The 21,959-nt window shown below is 45.8% G+C and overlaps 1 protein-coding gene across 1 annotated transcript in view; it reads right to left on the reverse strand.

The window, feature by feature from the left end:
• The window catches only part of pola1 (polymerase (DNA directed), alpha 1), a 92,832-nt gene extending 71,447 nt beyond the window's left edge, over positions 1–21,385 (reverse strand). Inside the window, exons 1-25 of the mRNA XM_062521316.1 lie at positions 21,250–21,385; positions 20,583–20,707; positions 20,136–20,232; positions 19,937–20,017; positions 19,440–19,561; positions 19,247–19,309; positions 18,840–18,941; positions 18,229–18,370; positions 16,955–17,120; positions 10,508–10,680; positions 9,780–9,892; positions 9,087–9,200; positions 8,890–8,964; positions 8,383–8,521; positions 7,996–8,150; positions 7,456–7,540; positions 6,817–6,878; positions 6,608–6,697; positions 6,247–6,363; positions 5,743–5,918; positions 4,458–4,587; positions 3,721–3,840; positions 3,424–3,523; positions 895–1,022; positions 460–609 (exon numbers count right to left, since the gene is read on the reverse strand). Of these exons, the coding sequence (XP_062377300.1) occupies positions 460–609; positions 895–1,022; positions 3,424–3,523; positions 3,721–3,840; positions 4,458–4,587; positions 5,743–5,918; positions 6,247–6,363; positions 6,608–6,697; positions 6,817–6,878; positions 7,456–7,540; positions 7,996–8,150; positions 8,383–8,521; positions 8,890–8,964; positions 9,087–9,200; positions 9,780–9,892; positions 10,508–10,680; positions 16,955–17,120; positions 18,229–18,370; positions 18,840–18,941; positions 19,247–19,309; positions 19,440–19,561; positions 19,937–20,017; positions 20,136–20,232; positions 20,583–20,707; positions 21,250–21,298 (2,874 nt within the window). The 5' untranslated portion in view covers positions 21,299–21,385. The remainder of the gene's footprint in view (positions 1–459; positions 610–894; positions 1,023–3,423; positions 3,524–3,720; positions 3,841–4,457; positions 4,588–5,742; positions 5,919–6,246; positions 6,364–6,607; positions 6,698–6,816; positions 6,879–7,455; positions 7,541–7,995; positions 8,151–8,382; positions 8,522–8,889; positions 8,965–9,086; positions 9,201–9,779; positions 9,893–10,507; positions 10,681–16,954; positions 17,121–18,228; positions 18,371–18,839; positions 18,942–19,246; positions 19,310–19,439; positions 19,562–19,936; positions 20,018–20,135; positions 20,233–20,582; positions 20,708–21,249) is intronic.
• Between the last annotated feature and the right edge of the window lie 574 nt (positions 21,386–21,959).

Here is a 21,959-nt window from a genome sequence, read left to right on the forward strand (position 1 = left end):
ACGCCTAGGCTATAATATTTGCATAATGTGTGCAGTCATGAACAAATAATAAGTATTTTATTTACATCAGTAGGGTATATTGCAATATAATAAAATAGAAATCATAATAATATAGACTACACATCCTAAGATGCTCCTCTCCCTCAGTCAGGCACCTTAGCGAACATATTTTCCTACATTGACTGCAGCTTAATGGCATTGTGAACTTGTGGCTATTTCCTACCCATACCCAGGTTAGATTACAAAATAATCCGGCTATTTGCCTACCCATACCCAGGTTAGATTACAAAATAATCTGGCTATTTCCCTACCCATAACCAGGGTACTCAAGGGCCGACAGTGTGCTGTGTGCTCAATGAGCCTCACTCTAAACTACAGCTGGCTGATCCATGGGGTGAAGTTTGTGGCTGTGTATCTTCCTCTGAGACTATAACTCCCCCTGCTGGCCACAGCGGTTACCTGCATGTAAAGGTCGGGGTTGAGGTCCGGCTGCTTCATCAGCTGTTTCACCTGCCGACGGCGCTCCACCAGCTTACGGATCTCCTTGGGAAGAACTCCCATCTCCAGGTCGGAGTCCGGAACCTCGGGAATCTCATCTGCGTCATCATTCTATCAGAGCCACAGAAATAGTGTGTGCTTATACCAGCACTGGCTAGTTAACCACCGCTTTGAAGGGCGGAAAAAACGTTGGTGTTGAGATAGTCTTTGCAAAAGGCACCAAAATTCTACACAATCTCACAAACACATTTACATTTCGTAACTTGGGCTGACTCTTTACAGACTCCAAAACAACAACAAAAACAGAACAATCAAGACAGTGCAACAAGGACGTGTTACCACACACACACGGACACACACACACACACACACACACACACGGACATCCACACCCACCTCTTGTCCTTTCTTGCGCAGGGCAGAGGCCACCCTCTGGATGGTGGTGAAGCAGATGTTGAACTCCTGGATGATGGACGGGTACAGACTGTTGAAGTCCAGCAGCAGGATGAACTTATCATAGAACCCTGGGAACCATAGAAACGCTCTCGTTAGCAGCAGCCAGACTCAGTTTCAGTCAGTCTAGTCAACCCTAACCCAGTCGGCACACACACACACACACACACACACCTACCCAGTACAGTCTAGTCAACCCTAACCCAGTCGGCACACACACACACACACACCTACCCAGTACAGTCTAGTCAACCCTAACCCAGTCGGCACACACACACACACACACCTACCCAGTACAGTCTAGTCAACCCTAACCCAGTCAGCACACACACACACACACACCTACCCAGTACAGTCTAGTCAACCCTAACCCAGTCAGCACACACACACACACACACACACCTACCCAGTACAGTCTAGTCAACCCTAACCCAGTCAGCACACACACACACACACACCTACCCAGTACAGTCTAGTCAACCCTAACCCAGTCAGCACACACACACACACACACACCTACCCAGTACAGTCTAGTCAACCCTAACCCAGTCAGCACACACACACACACACACACCTACCCAGTACAGTCTAGTCAACCCTAACCCAGTCAGCACACACACACACACACACCTACCCAGTACAGTCTAGTCAACCCTAACCCAGTCAGCACACACACACACACACACCTACCCAGTACAGTCTAGTCAACCCTAACCCAGTCAGCACACACACACACACACACCTACCCAGTACAGTCTAGTCAACCCTAACCCAGTCAGCACACACACACACACACACCTACCCAGTACAGTCTAGTCAACCCTAACCCAGTCAGCACACACACACACACACACCTACCCAGTACAGTCTAGTCAACCCTAACCCAGTCAGCACACACACACACACACACACCTACCCAGTACAGTCTAGTCAACCCTAACCCAGTCGGCACAGCCACACACACACACACCTACCCAGTACAGTCTAGTCAACCCTAACCCAGTCGGCACAGCCACACACACACACACCTACCCAGTACAGTCTAGTCAACCCTAACCCAGTCGGCACAGCCACACACACACACACCTACCCAGTACAGTCTAGTCAACCCTAACCCAGTCGGCACAGCCACACACACACACACCTACCCAGTACAGTCTAGTCAACCCTAACCCAGTCGGCACAGCCACACACACACACACCTACCCAGTACAGTCTAGTCAACCCTAACCCAGTCAGCACACACACACACACACACACCTACCCAGTACAGTCTAGTCAACCCTAACCCAGTCGGCACAGCCACACACACACACACACACCTACCCAGTACAGTCTAGTCAACCCTAACCCAGTCAGCACACACACACACACACACACCTACCCAGTACAGTCTAGTCAACCCTAACCCAGTCGGCACAGCCACACACACACACACACACCTACCCAGTACAGTCTAGTCAACCCTAACCCAGTCGGCACAGCCACACACACACACACCTACCCAGTACAGTCTAGTCAACCCTAACCCAGTCAGCACACACACACACACACACACCTACCCAGTACAGTCTAGTCAACCCTAACCCAGTCGGCACACACACACACACACACACCTACCCAGTACAGTCTAGTCAACCCTAACCCAGTCAGCACACACACACACACACACACCTACCCAGTACAGTCTAGTCAACCCTAACCCAGTCGGCACAGCCACACACACACACACCTACCCAGTACAGTCTAGTCAACCCTAACCCAGTCAGCACACACACACACACACACACCTACCCAGTACAGTCTAGTCAACCCTAACCCAGTCGGCACAGCCACACACACACACACCTACCCAGTACAGTCTAGTCAACCCTAACCCAGTCAGCACACACACACACACACACACCTACCCAGTACAGTCTAGTCAACCCTAACCCAGTCGGCACAGCCACACACACACACACCTACCCAGTACAGTCTAGTCAACCCTAACCCAGTCAGCACACACACACACACACACACCTACCCAGTACAGTCTAGTCAACCCTAACCCAGTCAGCACACACACACACACACACACACACACCTACCCAGTACAGTCTAGTCAACCCTAACCCAGTCGGCACACACACACACACACACACCTACCCAGTACAGTCTAGTCAACCCTAACCCAGTCGGCACACACACACACACACACACCTACCCAGTACAGTCTAGTCAACCCTAACCCAGTCGGCACACACACACACACACACACCTACCCAGTACAGTCTAGTCAACCCTAACCCAGTCGGCACAGCCACACACTAGCAGTAGAGCTACTGGTCTGGGAATTTCACAGGGAAAATGAAGATGCCATACGGATTCCAATATTCCTGCAATCACATATCCCTCGCAGTCTCCACACACACACACACACACACACGTTGTACGTACCCACACACAACACACAACACACACAGTACATACCCACTTTGGGATCCAACACCAGTCCTCCAGCATATGCAGCCTTCTTCCTCACCTTCTTCGGGCCCCCTTTACCTGCACCATCCTCATCTTCATCTTCTGCCTAACACACACACACAGCAAACATTCTTGAATTTATCTATCTATCTATCTATCTATCTATCTATCTAACATTTTCAGCTTAACACACACACACAGTCAAAACTTCTTCAGCCTAACACAAACAAACACACAGCCAAAACATCTTCAGCAGCAGCAGTGGTGCTTTCCGTCTGCGAGACGTTGCCTGCCGCCACGTACCAGCTCGTGCTGGGGCTTCTTGAAGGTCTGCTTGTCTGGAACGACGTAGTTCTTCTCGTGGAAGGCGTGGAGCAGCAGGAACTCGTTCCGCTCCGCCCGACCGCCCATCAGGGTACGAGACTGGGGGACGAGAGAGGACACGACACGTCAACACCGGAGCCAACGGCTCCACCTACTTACACCACCGTACCGGTGCATCATTCTCATGACAAGGACTCAGAGCAACACAATGCAGGAGTCCCCTTCTCAACTGAGCCTGCGGATTGGTTAACAACACCTCCCGTGATCTACTTAAGCCCCAGTGGTGGGAGGCAATGGGGGGGTTTGGGGTTTTTGCTGCACATGTACGTGTTACTCTAAGCTGCTGTGAGCGATCGTGTTTTCTGTTAGTCCACTTTGCAACTATGCATATTTTTTTTATGCTTCTGTGGTTTGTTTATTTGTTGTATATTTGCCTTTACTAGTTTCTTAGCATCTAGTCTTAAAAAAAACAGTTATTTGGGGATTTGGCTGAAATAAAATAATTATTTTTGCGTCCCCTTACACTTCTTACTCATGAGGAGTTTATTTGCGCTGGACCACAACGCTACCTTCCCACAGACACCTACTGTACACTTTTACATGCGACACAAACACACGAAGAGAAACTAGACTCCCCGCCTTGTGAGCTAGTGTGCCGATGGGTGCGATCTTTAAACCAGACGCTGTGCTGGGTTATTACGCATTGACGAGCTCACCAGGACATTTCCGGCGATATTGGTGATCTGCAGAGCGAGCGGCAGCACGTTCAACTCGCACATGATCTGCAGGATCAGCTTCGCGTCCATCCAGGTGAGCTCCATCACATAGAGCAGGTGAGGAGAGTCGCTATGGAGACACACACACACAGAGAGGGTTTAACAGAACACACACGGAGAGGGTTTAACGGAACACACACAGAGAGGGTTTAACATAGTTAAGAGTTGTTGATATTTCACTGCAATCTCACTCAGTTGTCTCAGAAACCACCTTGAGGTTGAGATTAGACGATTCAAAGATGTAGAGGAACATTTCTACACATATTATGGGATATAAATATAAAAATGTTTACATTCATTTACTGTCAGTTTGTAATAATTACACAGAACCTCTACAAAAGCACATCGTCAACCTCAGCAACCTCAGTAGCAAACTCAGGAAATGCTGTATGGTGCAGTCTCTACTGTGAAATTCTTCCTCAGGAGACACATTATTACACGCTCTACAAGCTCTACTGTGAAGGTGTTCCTCACGAGACACATAACACACTCTACAAGCTCTACTGTGAAGGTGTTCCTCACGAGACACTCTACACACTCTACAAGCTCTACTGTGAAGGTGTTCCTCACGAGACACATAACACACTCTACAAGCTCTACTGTGAAGGTGTTCCTCACGAGACACATAACACACTCTACAAGCTCTACTGTGAAGGTGTTCCTCACGAGACACTCTACACGCTCTACAAGCTCTACTGTGAAGGTGTTCCTCACGAGACACATAACACACTCTACAAGCTCTACTGTGAAGGTGTTCCTCACGAGACACATAACACACTCTACAAGCTCTACTGTGACACATAACACACTCTACAAGCTCTACTGTGAAGGTGTTCCTCACGAGACACATAACACACTCTACAAGCTCTACTGTGAAGGTGTTCCTCACGAGACACATAACACACTCTACAAGCTCTACTGTGAAGGTGTTCCTCACGAGACACATAACACACTCTACAAGCTCTACTGTGAAGGTGTTCCTCACGAGACACATAACACACTCTACAAGCTCTACTGTGAAGGTGTTCCTCACGAGACACATAACACACTCTACAAGCTCTACTGTGAAGGTGTTCCTCAGGAGACACATAACACACTCTACAAGCTCTACTGTGAAGGTGTTCCTCACGAGACACATAACACACTCTACAAGCTCTACTGTGAAGGTGTTCCTCACGAGACACATAACACACTCTACAAGCTCTACTGTGAAAGTGTTCCTCACCCGTAGAAGTTCCGAATGTTCTCCTGAGGAATCACAGCACGTTCCGTCTTCAACACCTGAGACGCCAGTTCCGTCAGGTGGTAGCTCTTACAGCGAATCAGCTCCTTGGCCGAGATCTCGACGTCACACACTAAGCGGCCACAGGTGGCGGTCTTCTCTGCAAAGCCACTACGACCCTGAGGACGCAGAAGTAGAGTGTTTCAACCCTATTACGCCCCTGAGGACGTAGAAGTATTCAACCCTACTACCAACACCACCCATATGAAAAGGGTTACAAGGGGCTTTATGCCTTCAATCCGATAGGACAGTGAAGAGAGCATCAGGAAGCAAATGAAAAGGAAATGATCTGGGTAAGATTAGGATATGACCCGAGTGAGATCAGGAAATGACCCGGGTAAGATCAGGAAATGACCCGAGTGAGATCAGGAAGTGACCCGGGTAAGATCAGGAAGTGACCCTGTTCGGACTCGAACTCAGGTCCTGGAAGGCAGTTTCAATTCTCACCCCCAATTTCGGCATGTTGGCCCGACGCAGACGTCCGATCTTCGACCAATGAGGTACTTTGCAAAAGCTGATCCTCTGCAGGAGTACTTCCAGGTCAAAGCCCAAGATGTCATGACCCTGAGGAAGTGAACACAAACACTCATCCTCAGATCAGCAAATACATTCTTAATCACATTCCTGTGCTGAGAAATTAACTGTTTCTGAAGGTACACATCACGTGTCTACCATCATCATGAAAGGCAAACCAACTGAGCAACTGTGTGTGCTTTGCTAATTCCAATAATTCAGTGCAATATGCATTTCCCATACAAGACATGTCTTTCACCACTGATTACAAAATAAGCAACGAATCACCACGTACCACCAAAACATCAGGATCGATCTTGTGCATCTTAGCCAGGAAGAATCCCAGCAGTGCTCGCTCTGTTCCGGCAATCTCCACTTTGGCATTCTGTGTGAGGACCAGAAATCACAGCAGTCCTTCAAAAACAAATTCTCACAGACAGCACTGAATACAAAACACATCTCTCTGAGCAACGGAAGTCGTTTCAGCCATCTGTGAGTCGGTACCTTCTTCCTTACGGCATCTTTGAAGTCATACGGGAAGATGCAGTCATTCGGTTTGCTGATCACTAGGAATGAAATAGAAATAAAAACAAATTCTCTAAAAACTCAACATTTCCAAAAAAATACAAAACTTTTCCCCCCAAAAACTAAAATAACATTTGCTGTCCTGCCAGAGAGGACAGTAAGGAAAGCCACAACAGCATATCTGTTTTAAAAGGCATGATGGGACTGGGACCTGTATTGGCACATACTCAAGGTCATATGATATAGATATCGGTATTGGCACATACTCAAGGTCATATGATATAGATATCTGTATTGGCACATACTCAAGGTCATATGATATAGATATCTGTATTGGCACATACTCAAGGTCATATGATATAGATATTGGTATTGGCACATACTCAAGGTCATATGATATAGATATCTGTATTGGCACATACTCAAGGTCATATGATATAGATATCTGTATTGGCACATACTCAAGGTCATATGATAGGTCATATGATATAGATATCTGTATTGGCACACACTCAAGGTCATATGATATAGATGTCGGTATTGGGCATGAAAAAGGTTATCGTTCCCATCAGACGAGTTCACTAGCGTTTGCTGTTGCGCAAGAGGGAGGCCACTCACCGCAGAAGTGCGTCTGGAACGGCGGCCGCGGCGGAGCCTTGTCCAGCGGGAACTGGTGATGGACCAGCGCGGCCAGCGACACGATCTGCAGGTGGAACAGAAGGTAAGATAACGCACTCTGCACTCCGCAATATTACAAATTACACTCGCAATATTACAAATGTCTCAGGGTCATTCACAGGAGCTACAGAAGGGGGTTAAGACGAGTGGGCGAAAATGAAGTGAGCGAAATCGAGGTGGGACAGCAGAGGTTCTGCAGTGAGCCACAGGGAGAAGAACAAAGTCAAGAGACCAGTCTTGCTCTATTGGCCCAATACTACAAACATATCGCCAATAGCAATGTCCTATTTAATAGTACTTTAAGAACAATGTTTTAATCAGGTTTTCATAAAAGCTGGAACATACCGTTAGGCATTGTACTGCATGGTACTGCATAATATTTCAGTATTGGTCTCAGGACACCTGGGCACGGTACTGCATCAAAGTCATAACTCTCATGTCTAGTGGAGACGGTGGAAGACGCCTCTGAGGGCCACTGACCTCGTTGTGATGGGTCTTGGGGTTCTGCACGGTCTTCAGGCTGAGGGACATGACGATGAGGGGGGGAGGGGACAGGTCCTTCACCACGGAAACCAGCTCGCTCTTCAGGGCCACCGCCTCCACCTTACACCAGCTCAGCGCCTGATTGGTCAGCTCTGCAGGACAGGGGCGGACACAGACACAACATGTCCTAAAATGGCTCCATCAATGGCATACACCGTCACACTCTCATGTGAAGAAGCCTCCACACACAGACACACAGACCCCCTCTCTCTCTCTATCTATTTTACATAAATATACACAGAAGGACACAGCACAAGAAAGTAGAAAAACAGACTGACTGTGTGCGTGAGTGTGCGCGTGAGCATGCGTGTGAGCAAGACATACGTGGGGTTTTGATGTCGAGCCAGCAGGGTCCTCGGATCTTCCTGCTGAGGAGGAAGTGTTCTAGGCTGGACGTGTTGGAGCCGAACACGTGGGAGAATGTGGAACCCTTCAGATCCGAGGGCAACGCCGGCACCTCCGCCTAGAACACACCAACACACACACACACAAGACCGTTACACCAACACACATCCAAGACCGTTACACCAACACACACCAACACACAAGACTGTTACACCAACACACACCCAAGACCGTTACACCAACAAACACACAAGACCGTTACACAGGGCACCAATTAATTACTTCCTGTCAGCCTCTAGCAGTACTTCCTGTTGGTGTCAGTGACGCGTCACGATCACAGCCAACTCAGACCCAAGACAATTAGACAGGTCATCGACTACTTCCGCATGGTGTTAACTAAGCACAAAGCCTCCCATCCCGTCCCATCCCGTCCCAAAACACATGCTTAAATAAAATAAATAAATCAATAAAAATGCTAATACTCACCGAGTATCTCACTTCCAGGTACTCGCTCTGCGTGGGGATATCTGGGATCTCAAAGGCGTAGCTCTTCTCCACTTTCTGCCGAGCCAAACAGGGAACATCAGACAGACACTGGGATAACATCCCACTCACACACTGGATACTACACTAGGTTCCATTACACTGTCACAAATAATACAACAGATCTGGCGTTCGCAAACCTTGGACTTGAACTTCATGATCTTGTACTTCTCCGAGAGGCTGCTGAACTCCTGATACACGTCCATCAGGCCGACCGGTTGGTCCGTCTCCTCCCCGGTAGCCAAGTTGACCTTCTGTTAGTCCGAGACAAAATTAGAGTGAAAACAACGACCCATAATGTTCTGTCTGACCTTACTGATAGCACACACACAGAATAAAAGATTTATTTCCATAATTTTGCAGATGCCTTAATTGATGTGGACCGATGGAGGGTTCTCCTAGATCATCAGGAAACAGCATTCATAAACCGCTTTACCGATTTACTTAAGCATAGAGTATGGAGCTTGGGAGCTTGGGAGCTTGGGAGTTTGGGAGCTTGGGAGTTTGAGAGCTTGAAACATGGGACTATGGGAGCTTGGAGCATGCGAGTATGGTAAATTGAGCTGGTGACCATATGTGGAACTCACGTGTTCTAGACATGTACTGTACATGGTTCTCTAACTCACGTGTTCTGAGCAGATGGTACATGGTTCTCTACTCTACTCACGTGTTCTCTGAGCAGAAGGTATATGGTTCTCTAACTCACGTGTTCTCTGGGCAGAAGGTACATGGTTCTCTACTCTACTCACGTGTTCTGAGCAGAAGGTACATGGTTCTCTACTCTACTCACGTGTTCTCTGGGCAGAAGGTACATGGTTCTCTACTCTACTCACGTGTTCTCTAGGCAGAAGGTACATGGTTCTCTCGATGTTCCTCACGGCCACACAGCAGCTCACGTGGGCTCGTGCGGACTCGATCCACACCTTACCGAACAGGAACACCACACCTGTAGAGGCCAATAGGTAGAGCACAAACTCAACACACACACACACATATATATATAGACACCAACACCTTTGCTGAACGTTTCTACCTCTAGGATAAGACACAAACAGTCTAGTTTATACAAAACCATAACTGCTTCATTCATATTGATATGATGACATCATTCAAATTTGTAGCTGCAATTGAGAGAATATGTTGCCACATTTCAGTTAATTCAAACAGAATCAAAAACCTCAAGTCTCCTCAAAAGGCCTAATCAATTCTACCCAGATGTGTTATTATGGGGAGGACCAGTGGGCCGCCTCTCACCCAACACTCAAAACAGGGGAGTTCTACCTTCTCCCAAATTTCCCCTTGGGGATCAATAAAGTATCTATCTATCTATCTATCTATCTATCAAAGCCCAAAACCTTGTCTGGTCACCCCACTGGATCTGCTATGTGGTTTGTATTTGGGCCATATGAGTTCACTATAAACTGGTCATTTCTATTTGGGCCACATGATATGAATTCACTATAAACTGGTCATTTTACACACACTGTGTGTGTGTGTGTGTGTGTGTGTGTGTGTGTGTGTGTGTGTGTGTGTGTGTGTTCTGGTAGTAGCAGACACGCACCTGGTTGGCTGTACTGGTCCTCGAAGGCGTCCAGCCAGTAGAAGCGGAACACCTTGTCCCCGTCGGGTCCGTCCACCAGGGGGAGCCGGCTGGCGTCCACCTGCACCTCCACGGGCGCCTCCCCGGCCTCCCCGTCCTCCTCCATCTTGGCCCAGCCACCCGCCAACCCCGACCTGCAGGGGGAGCAGCACAACCATCACACACACACACACACTACACACACACACACACACACACACACAAACACGCCTGCAGGAGGAACAGCACAACCATCACACACACACACACACACACACACACACACACACACTAACACTAACAGCACAACCATCACACACTGAGAACACACTAACACGCCCGACCTGCAGGAGGAACAGCACAACCATCACACACACACACACTAACACGCCCGACCTGCAGGAGGAACAGCACAACCATCACACACACACACACACTAACACGCCCGACCTGCAGGAGGAACAGCACAACCATCACACACACACACACTAACACGCCCAACCTGCAGGAGGAACAGCACAACCATCACACACACACACACTAACACACATAGGCGTCGATTGCGCTGGGGACGGTGAGGACGCGTCCTCATCAGATTTCGTCATAAGTCATTTTGTCCCCACCACTTTTTTTAAAAAAAACCTCGAGCTCAATTTGGCTAAAAACTAAAAAGTAGCCTGAAGTTCATAACACACATAGCAGCCACCAGAGCAGTATCTATATGGCTCTGGCAGCCACAACTGCAACATTGTTACTAGCGCTGACCTGACGTTAGAGTCCGAATCATTTGTTGCAACTTTAGAACGATGTGAGCGGCCACCCGGCGTCCTCTAGTATTGTTTGTAAACTGGAAATACGTGTAGCCTATTGAAGTCAATAAATGTAAATGACATATAGGGAACTTCAAAAAATGAATAGATATGCTCTTCTACAAGCAACTACTGGTGCATGCATCCACGGCAGGGGACAAGTTGATCAAAAAGGACAAAAAGGCCTGAAGGACATTTCAATCTGGATGAAGGATCAGCACCTTCAGCTTAATCTTTCCAAAACTGAGCTCTTGGTGTTTCCAGCAAAAACAGCTATTCCCCAACAGATCAATATCCAGCTTGATTCATCCTCACTGACTCCAACCAGATCGGCACGTAACTTGGGTGTCATAATTGATGACCAACTTACTTTCTCTGAGCATGTTGCCTCAATTGCAAAGTCATGTCGGTATACCCTGTACAACATTAGGAAGATCAGACCTTATCTGACACAAGATTCCACTCAGCTTCTTGTACAGGCAATGGTTATCTCCAAGCTGGACTACTGTAATTCTCTGTTAGCTGGCCTACCTGCTTGTGTATTAAGACCACTACAGTTGATTCAGAATGCTGCAGCACGACTGGTCTTCAATCAGCCAAAGAGGACACATGTAACCCCTCTCCTAGTTACTCTCCACTGGCTCCCTATAGTAGCCAGAATTAAATTGAAATCTCTCACTCTGGCCTATAGGACACTGACTGGATCTGCTCCCAGCTACTTCAGTTCTTTAATCACGATGTACATTCCCAACCGCCCATTGCGATCTTCTGAGGAGCGTCTGTTATGTCGACCAACCATACATGCTAGGCCAAATTGTAGATCCTATTCTTCAGTGGTTCCGTGTTGGTGGAATGAGTTGCCCAATGCTCTCCGTTCCAGCAACAGCTTTGGATCTTTTAAGAGGGGTCTTAAGGCATATTTATTTAATATGCACTTAGTCCTTTGAGTTTGTGATGTGTTATGGTTTGTATAATAGTATTGTTTTGTTATAATTTGTCTATTGATAGAATTTGAAATTTATTTTGCTATCGTCCTTAAATTTAGCCATACCATGCTTTAGTTATTATTATCATATATAATTAACTGAGTGACTTATTTGATTGCTATTCTCATTTCACTGTTTTATTTCTCATTAGGTTAGTGCTTAAAATTATTGTTCTACTGATAATATTACTATTCTCCCTAGTTTGTACTAGTTATTCACTGTTAATTTAATTTGTATTGTTATTTATTTGTATGTCGCTTTGGACAAAGGCGTCTGCTAAATAACCATAGCCATAGCCATAGCCATAGCCAAAAAGAGAAAAATACCGGAGCAGCACAGTTTATGTTTTTTTTTTTTTTTTTTTGCTTGTTAGTTTATTGTAGGCTAATGCAAAGGTGCACTGCAACAGTCTAACGTTTCTATTAGCCTACATCTTCGTCAGAGTAGCCTATGTTATTAACGTTCTGCTCGATACACATCTAAACACGTAGGCTTCGGTCTAGTGGGGAAATTAGCTTTGTTTTTAAAATATGACGACGAGGACCTCAACGATTGGCCTTACTTTCCTTCTCAAACTATGTTGAAATCGCATCTTTCACAGCCCAATCTTAAAATTTTCCCGGGGGAAAAACCCCCGGACCCCCAGAAAATGGAAGGGTCAGCCGGGCTATAGCAGAGAGGGTTAAAGCGGAGCTCAGTAATTAAGGATCTTCGGCTATAGCCCCGAATCTTTTGAACACCTAGGCTACTGAACGTGCCTGCCTCTGAGTCGATGTCACGTCATGTCACATTGTCAACATTTTTATTCATTTACATAAGTAGGCTAATTAAAGACAGCGTCTTTCAAAATATGACCTGAGCAAAAGATGAAGAAAATGAATGCGTCATTGTACCCAGCACTTCTGAAAATGCACTTCCGAATGCGTTTTTGTCCCCAGCACATTTCAAACCAAACTGACGCCCATGCTAACACGCCCGACCTGCAGGAGGAACAGCACAACCATCACACACACACACACACACACACACACACACACACACACACAAACACACAACACGCCCGACCTGCAGGGGGAACAGCACAACCATCACACACACACACACAAACACACAAACACACAACACACCCGACCTGCAGGGGGAACAGCACAACCATCACACACACACACACTAACACGCCCGACCTGCAGGGGGAACAGCACAACCATCACACACACACACACTAACACGCCCGACCTGCAGGAGGAACAGCACAACCATCACACACACTAACACGCCCGACCTGCAGGAGGAACAGCACAACCATCACACACACACACACACACTAACACGCCCGACCTGCAGGAGGAACAGCACAACCAACACACACACACACACACACTAACACGCCCGACCTGCAGGAGGAACAGCACAACCATCACACACACACACACACACACTAACACGCCCGACCTGCAGGAGGAACAGCACAACCATCACACACACACACACACACACTAACACGCCCGACCTGCAGGGGGAACAGCACAACCATCACACACTGAGAACACACTACACACACAATCACAACACACTAATACGCCCGACCTGCAGGAGGAACAGCACAACCATCACACACTAACAACACACTAACAACACACTACACACCAGAGATGGGAGTAAGTCACACATGTGCAAGTCTCAAGCAAGTCTCAAGTCTTAACCTTCAAGTCTCAAGCAAGTCCCAAGTCGTTTTTGTGAGGGTCGAGTCAAGTCAAGTCAAGTCATAGCTTAGGTCGAGTCAAGTCAAGTCAAGTCATAGCTTAGGTCAAGCAAGTCACAAGTCAAGTCATATAATAAGCTGGAAGACAACCGTCTTAAAACTTGAAGAGACGGCAGCCTAAGTTTTATGTAGCCCTCCTTTGCACAAAAGGGCTAACAAATAGAAGAAGGGGATATAAGGCTAAAGAATAATTATAAATGCTCACTAGGACCAGCAGGATCAGAATTACTAGGAACGACTACAGGGCCTGGTGTACCAAACAATAATTACCAGACAGAGTACTCAACACGGTAGTTTATCATGGGAACTGCAGCAAACCACTTCCTTTTATTTACAACCATTTTTTCGATATGTTGCAAAAGACAAAAGACAAAGAAGTGCAAGAAGGAATGAACTTGAACAAATACAACTTCTATGTCTACTACTCCTTCAAAAAGGCCTCACTCTCTCATACTGTATGTTGTGAATGTGTGTGTGTGTGTGTGTGTGTGTGTGTGTGTGTGTGTGAGAGAGAGAGAGAGGGAGAGAGAGTGTATGTGTGTGTAGCTCATGTTTTCATTGCATAATATTCCATTAATAAATACCGTACAGAAATGAAATGGAGACACTTCTATGTTAGGCTATATACTACGATTTACTCTTGAAAGTGGCCCATTTCTCATTTATGTCATCCATCTCTCATATACTTTTACATACATTTACAGTAATAGGGTTTGTGCATGTTGTTTGGCTGTTATACTTTATATATATATATATATATATATATATATATATATATATATGATTTAATAAAAAATAAAAGCAGCTAGCGCTAACAAACTAACAGCTACATTGATGTGGTAGACCAGGGATGGGCAACTTTCATGACTAAGAGGGCCACATTTTTTTATCACCACCATCAGAGGGCCAAATGTGGCAGAGTACTTTCGCACATCTGACATGAGAGAAGCTACAAAATAATTCTGAATAAGAATTAAATGTATATAACATATATTTCATGTTTTTTCATGCTCAAATGCATTTTTAATAGGCCTATACATTCCCTAACGACAAGTATTTTACAGCCACATGAGTGAAAAGTATTAATTTCAGTGCAAGGGCTCACATAAATCACCATTCAATGATAGCACAAAACTGAAAACCAGTTAGTGCAACATAGCCTCATATTCAATGCATTTATGCTCCCACTCCATTTTTAAGAATGTATAGACATTTCCTAACGTCCATGGTGAGAGTAGCCTACAGATGTGATGTAACATCCATTACATCTGTAGCCTAGCCTACTCTCATCCAACGCAAAGTAGTAGCCTACTTGCAGTCATGCATGATTTGTCTCAGCTTCCCCTCGACATTATCGAGAATGTCAACAATTATGTGCGTCGGGACAAAGACCGTTTCGAAGTTTTTCTCTCCACCAAGGAGGTTATGTTTTTATCGGGGTTTGTTGGTGTGTCTGTATATGTTTGTTTGTTCGCAAGATAACTAAAAAAGTTATGGATGGATGCAAGAGGAGGTGATGTGTTCGCTTGGAGGAGGTTTGCGCACTCTGAGTGATTTTCTAGTAGACTTTGGACTAGCAACTAGCGCTAGCTAGACCTGATCTGCCAAGTGAATCAATCTGGCAATTTCAGATAGGCTACCATATTTCAGTCAAATTGTCTGTTATTTGATAGGCAGGATCAATGTGAAACTAAGTCAACATGATATAACTTAATGTGGTGCTAACAGTAAGCTCTTGTCACGTTTTACTGATGGAGATGGGATGTTAGCTGCCAGCGTTAGATTAAAAATAATGTGAAATTAGCTAGAGACATTTCTTACTTTTCTTTGTGTAGTCGGAAATGGCGGATAACATTTGACGTGGTGCTGGATGTGTCGGATATTTTTGCGCTGCACACCTTGCACTCGGCGAATCGTTTCTTTTGTTGAGTTGAATAGTCTTTAAATCCAAATGTTATGATTTTGGGAACACTGGCTGCTGCAGTAGCAGCAGAACTGGTAACAGCTTCCACCTTCTAAACCCCGACCGCTCTAATGTAGATGGCGGGCGCGTCACCTAGCACCTAGAGAGGTTGCCAGGTTCGCCCACATGCAACAGTAAATATCCAATCGAAAATCGTTTTTATTATTATTATTCACCAATTAACCAAGACAGCAATGACTTGTCGAGTCATTGCATGCAAGTCTAAGTCAAGTCTCAAGTCATGAGTAGCAAGTCCAAGTCAAGTCAAGTCTTTTCTCACTGTTGATCAAGCAAGTCACAAGTCCTCAATCTGGCGACTTAAGTCTGACTCGAGTCAAGTCACTAGACTCGAGTCCCCCATCTCTGCTACACACACACTAACAACACACTAACAACACAATACACACACACTAACAACACACGAACAACACACTACAAACACAATCACAACAACACATACAAATAAATGGCCGGACCCCAAACACAGGCCAGGGAAATAATCAAGACTGCCAAATCTGTTTTGTGTATTGATTCAGTGAATCGAATTGTAGGTTCAATTCCCACCTTCCATCGCTGTGCCCTTGAGCAAGGCACTCCGGGGACAGTGTAGTCCCTTGTAATATAGCGGACATGTATAAGTCACTCATATAGCTGACATGCATAAGTCACTCATACAGCTGACATGTATAAGTCACTCATATAGCTGACATGCATAAGTCACTCATACAGCTGACATGTATAAGTCACTCATATAGCTGACATGCATAAGTCACTCATACAGCTGACATGTATAAGTCACTCATATAGCTGACATGCATAAGTCACTCATACAGCTGACATGTATAAGTCACTCTGGACAACAGTGTCTGCTGAAGGGATAAGTGCAATGTGTTGCCGTGGCACACTTACATGAGCAGAGCATCGTGCGGCTCACTCTTGGGCTCGACCTTCACGGCAGGTTTGACCTCTGGCTCGGCTTTGGCCTCGACCTTCACCACCACGTCTGCGGCGTCCTCCGCACCCTCCTCCATCGGCTCGTCAAAGTCGACCTCGTCAAACTGCAGCGGCGCCTCCTCTGGAGAACACACAGCGAGTTGATGAGAACAACGACAACGACCGACACTGATACTGCAGAGATGCACACAACACGGCACACACAAGACTATGGGCCCAACACTGATACTGCAGAGTTGTACACAACACGGCACACACAAGACTATGGGCCCAACACTGATACTGCAGAGTTGTACACAACACGGCACACACAAGACTATGGGCCAAACACTGATACTGCAGAGTTGTACACAACACGGCACACACAAGACTATGGGCCCAACACTGATACTGCAGAGTTGTACACAACACGGCACACACAAGACTATGGGCCCAACACTGATACTGCAGAGATGTACACAGCACACATACACACACACAAGACTATTATATGGGCCCAACACTGATACGACAGACAGACAGACAGACAGACAGACAGACAGACAGACAGACACACACACTATGGGCCCAACACTGATACTACAGACACACATACAGCACACATACTACAGAAACGCACACACACACAAGACTATGGGTCCAAGACTGGTACTACAGAGACACACACAGCACACATACTACAGAGACACACACACACACACACACAAGACTATGGGTCCAACACTGATACTTGAGACACACACGACACACACAGCACACACAAGACTATGTTTTTCTAGTTTTATTCATTTAGCAGGCACTTTTCTTCCAAAGTGATTTACATATGTGAATTATATTACAAGGGACTACGTTGCCTCAGGAGCAACTTAATCAAGCGATCTTAAGTTGGACTTTAGACTTTGCCCAGCGTCTAAATTAGGGCCCGTCATGTCACAGGAGAAGCCAGTGACTGACATGAACAGAGCGCTGCTTCCGTGATTAGATGAACAAGCTGAACTCCTCCAACACAGACTGCGAAGTCTCATGGCATAGTGCTACTTCACATTAACACTACTTGATATCAACTAGACATGCGCTATCAGTTTTACAAATGATTATCATTGACAATTCTCATAAACAAATTCTATTCATTTTTCTGCGGGCAACTCAGGCACAAATCTGAACTCCACTGTGATGAAGAGTAGCCCCTACGCTGTGGCATGCGTGCTGCTGATCGCAGTCGTAATTACCTTCCTCCTCTGGCTCCTCCACTTTAATGGCCTTGGCCACATGGGCTGCTTTGGGGGCCTGGGGTTGAGGCCTTCTCGCTGGCGCCGAGGGTGCCGCCGAGGCTGATGATTTCACCTTTGACCCCGGAGCAGGCAGCATCTCCTGCAACAGCCAGAGCGCCAAACACACGTTAGTCCTCTGGTTGTACAGCATGCTGATGCAAACACACTATAGTTCTCTGGTTGTACAGCATTCTGATGTAAACACACGTTAGTCCTCTGGTTGTACAGCATGCTGATGTAAACACACTTTATTCCTCCGGTTGTACAGCATGCTGATGTAAACACACGTTAGTCCTCTGGTTGTACAGCATGCTGATGCAAACACACTTTAGTTCTCTGGTTGTACAGCATTCTGATGTAAACACACGTTAGTCCTCTGGTTGTACAGCATGCTGATGCAAACACATGTTAGTCCTCTGGTTGTACAGCATGCTGATGCAAACACACTTTAGTTCTCTGGTTGTACAGCATTCTGATGTAAATGTCAATGCTTCAGTACAAAGGGCTGACACATTACGTTCTTGCTTAACTTCTGTCCCTTGTGTCAAATCAGCGAGCGCAACGAATACCTTTGGGGGCTGCGGCCTGATGGAGAAGGGGTTCATGGGGGACCCCACGGTCTTCTTCTTCTTCAGTGTGACCACTGGTGGGGGCGTGAGGAGGGCGGGTTTCTGGTGGGTATAAAAAGCGCTGGTTTTAAATGGGTAACTAAAGTCTTCAACTTTGCCATAGTCTTAAACTTTACTACCTTAGTCTTAAACTTTACCATAGTCTTAAACTTTACCATAGTCTTAAACTTTACCGTAGTCATACATGCGTCATCAAGACTTGATGAACATATCTGCTCAGTTAATCAAAACAAAATTACTTTAAGTAATATAAGTAATTTCAAGAATTTTCATGACTTGACTCACAAGTTAGGATCACAAGTATTAAGTGTAATTGGGTAATTTGCCCTTGTGGACTTGAAGCTCACCTCTGAATGCAGGTCTTGCAAAAGGTCACCCAATAAGTCGTCTTTGGACAGATCAACATCTTTCTGCAGAGAGATAAGGAACAAAACAAACATCTTATACAAGCAATCGAGCACTGAGCGTACGTCATATGTAAATGGCACAGGATAGCGACCGCTTCAGACGCCGTGTGAAGGCTGATCTTACAGTACTGACCTCAGCTGGCTTCTTGACGTTGCTGTTCATGAACATGCTCTTGATGCTGTTGGGTTTGGCCAGGGACACTTTCTTTGCGTTCTTCTTGTCTTTGGCATCTCCTGCTTTACCTCCTGCTCTCCCTGTTTCCGATTGATGCAACAACACATGAGCGTGGGAACATTATCAGAGGAGAACTGAAGCTCAACAAGAACAGACCCTCGTCAGAGACGACTTACTGAGAGGACAAAGCAATGAAGTGATTTAGATTTCATAAAAACAGGAAAAAATCCAAAGTGCTCAGGAATTGCAGAACAAAGTTTGAAGGTGCTCTTTGGTGTAGATAGGGAATACAAATGACATTTGAAGAAGGATGGAAACCAAGGCACTCTTCTTTATCCAAAAAGTATAAAAAGCCTTTATTTACCATGGCTATTTCACATAGAAAAGTTTAAAAAGCTGGGCAGTTTAACAGACAGAAGAGTGCATGACGTAAAGATAACACGTGCTCCCCCTACCGTTCGCACCCTGCTTCAGAGCATCATCAGCCAGCTCTTCATCAAAGATCTCTCTACCATCCTCCACGTAGCCCATCCCGTCTGTTAAAAGACACAACACATTTAGCAAAGACCTGAGGAAAGATGCACCATAATGACATGTATGAGGGGCACAAGTTGGCACAAATGTGACTGATGAACAGGTGAGGTAGAGCCTCACCATCGTCAATGATCCAATCATCGTCCTGTCGCTCCCGCACCATGCGGGAGTACTGAGCCTCGTCCACTTCCTCATACACGTTCTCAAACTCCTCCAGCTGAGGAAGCAAGCGGCATTAACAAACATGGCTTTTCATACTAGGCACAATATCAAGGTGTAAAGTCCCAAACAGTGTGTGATGCAGTAATTATAATGTAATTAGCAAGACAATGATAACCCCATAGAGTTTACTCCTGTAAATATTGAGGGTCTGCTCAGATACGGCACAGATGGTTTGGATTATAATAGGAATTATAATATTACTTTTAGTGTCAGTTTACTCAAATGAGAAGACCATTTCGCAACTGTTGTCTCACATGAAAACACTTGGTCAAGGAGTTGGACAGGTGCTCAAGTTTCGAATAAAACGATGTCGACAAGACAGCAGTGTTCCAACTTCTCCCTCACCTCATACTTCACTTTCTCGCCCTTCTTGGCCCTCTTCAGCTGCTCCAGGGCTGATTTGCGCCCAACTTTCTCCCTCTTCTCCCTCCTGGAGCGGGTAGCAGCGAGTCCGCAGCCATCCCCAGAATCTATGACACACAACAAATGCAAGAGTCCAAAGCTGCCATGACATCCTGAAGCGCGCGCCGCACACAGCTGGCAGGTGACGACACACTGGTAACGTTGTGCACGAGGAAAGGGTTTCACTTGTGCTAACTTAACTAATACCGAAACCCTGACCACCCGTCTTCCTATTATAACACATAAAGCATAATGTTGAATTACCTGACAAAACTAGCCAAGTAATCTTTAGCGCACTAACTAAAGTTAGCCTCAGTCGGGACATCTCATGTTGACTAACTTAGCTAGCTCCCCTGAAACGTTAGGTTAGTGTAATATGCCGAAGAAAAAGAACAAGGAGCACGAACGTCTCTACAATTAGGTTAGCGGTAGGATTCGTCGACTAACTAGACAACATTTAAATGTGTTCAAGGCTAGCCAGCTAACGTTAATTCCTTAAGGTAACGTTATCGGCTAACTTGGTCGACAATGACAGAGACGGACGCTGCCCCCAGTTTTGTGCATGATAAATCCATCTTTTCTTCACTGTAAACTCACGAAGACCACTCACCAGTGGTTGGACTGTCCATGTCTTTGTCGGGATTTGAAACTGGAGCCATTAGTCCACCTAAGCAGACTCACAATATTTGCACGAATTCTTCGGTCACAACAACAGATTCCGCGCCAAAGCGTCTTCCCGGGGAAACTTGTATGGCGGAAATACCGTCAACATTCAAGAGCCAATAGGAAAGCTTGGCCACAGGATGCGCTGTTCTACAATGTCACTGATGTATCAAACAAAATAGGCCTTTTCAAATTTAATGCAATGTTTCAATAACTAAAAGAAAACATATTTTAATTCATCCACTCACATTAACGCATATATCTTTAGACAAAAGCAAGATAGATATCCTAGCCAAGCCAGTCCAAATCTAGCCTATTAATTGCTTATCAAGTATTGTGTGTGAATCCTTATGTGGCAACTCAAAAAAATCATTCTATTTGGACTAGGCATACGTTGCGTTTACATTATGTTTAGCAGACCCTAGGCTATATAAAATGTAATAAGGACGTGATGATGATGTAGCAAGGATAACCTGTTGAATAGGCCATATCATAGACAGGTCTAGTGGTGAAATAACAGGTGAGTAGGCTATAGCCTAAGCATAAAATAGGAGGCTGAATTCTGTGACGACGGTAGGCCTAAGGAATATATAGGTAGGGTGTCTGATTCAAATCATGTTTGGTGATAGTGATTTTTGTCCCATATATACAATGGTA

This window comes from Sardina pilchardus, chromosome 19 (assembly GCF_963854185.1).
Source record: "Sardina pilchardus chromosome 19, fSarPil1.1, whole genome shotgun sequence".
NCBI classification, from domain to species: Eukaryota; Metazoa; Chordata; class Actinopteri; order Clupeiformes; family Clupeidae; genus Sardina; species Sardina pilchardus.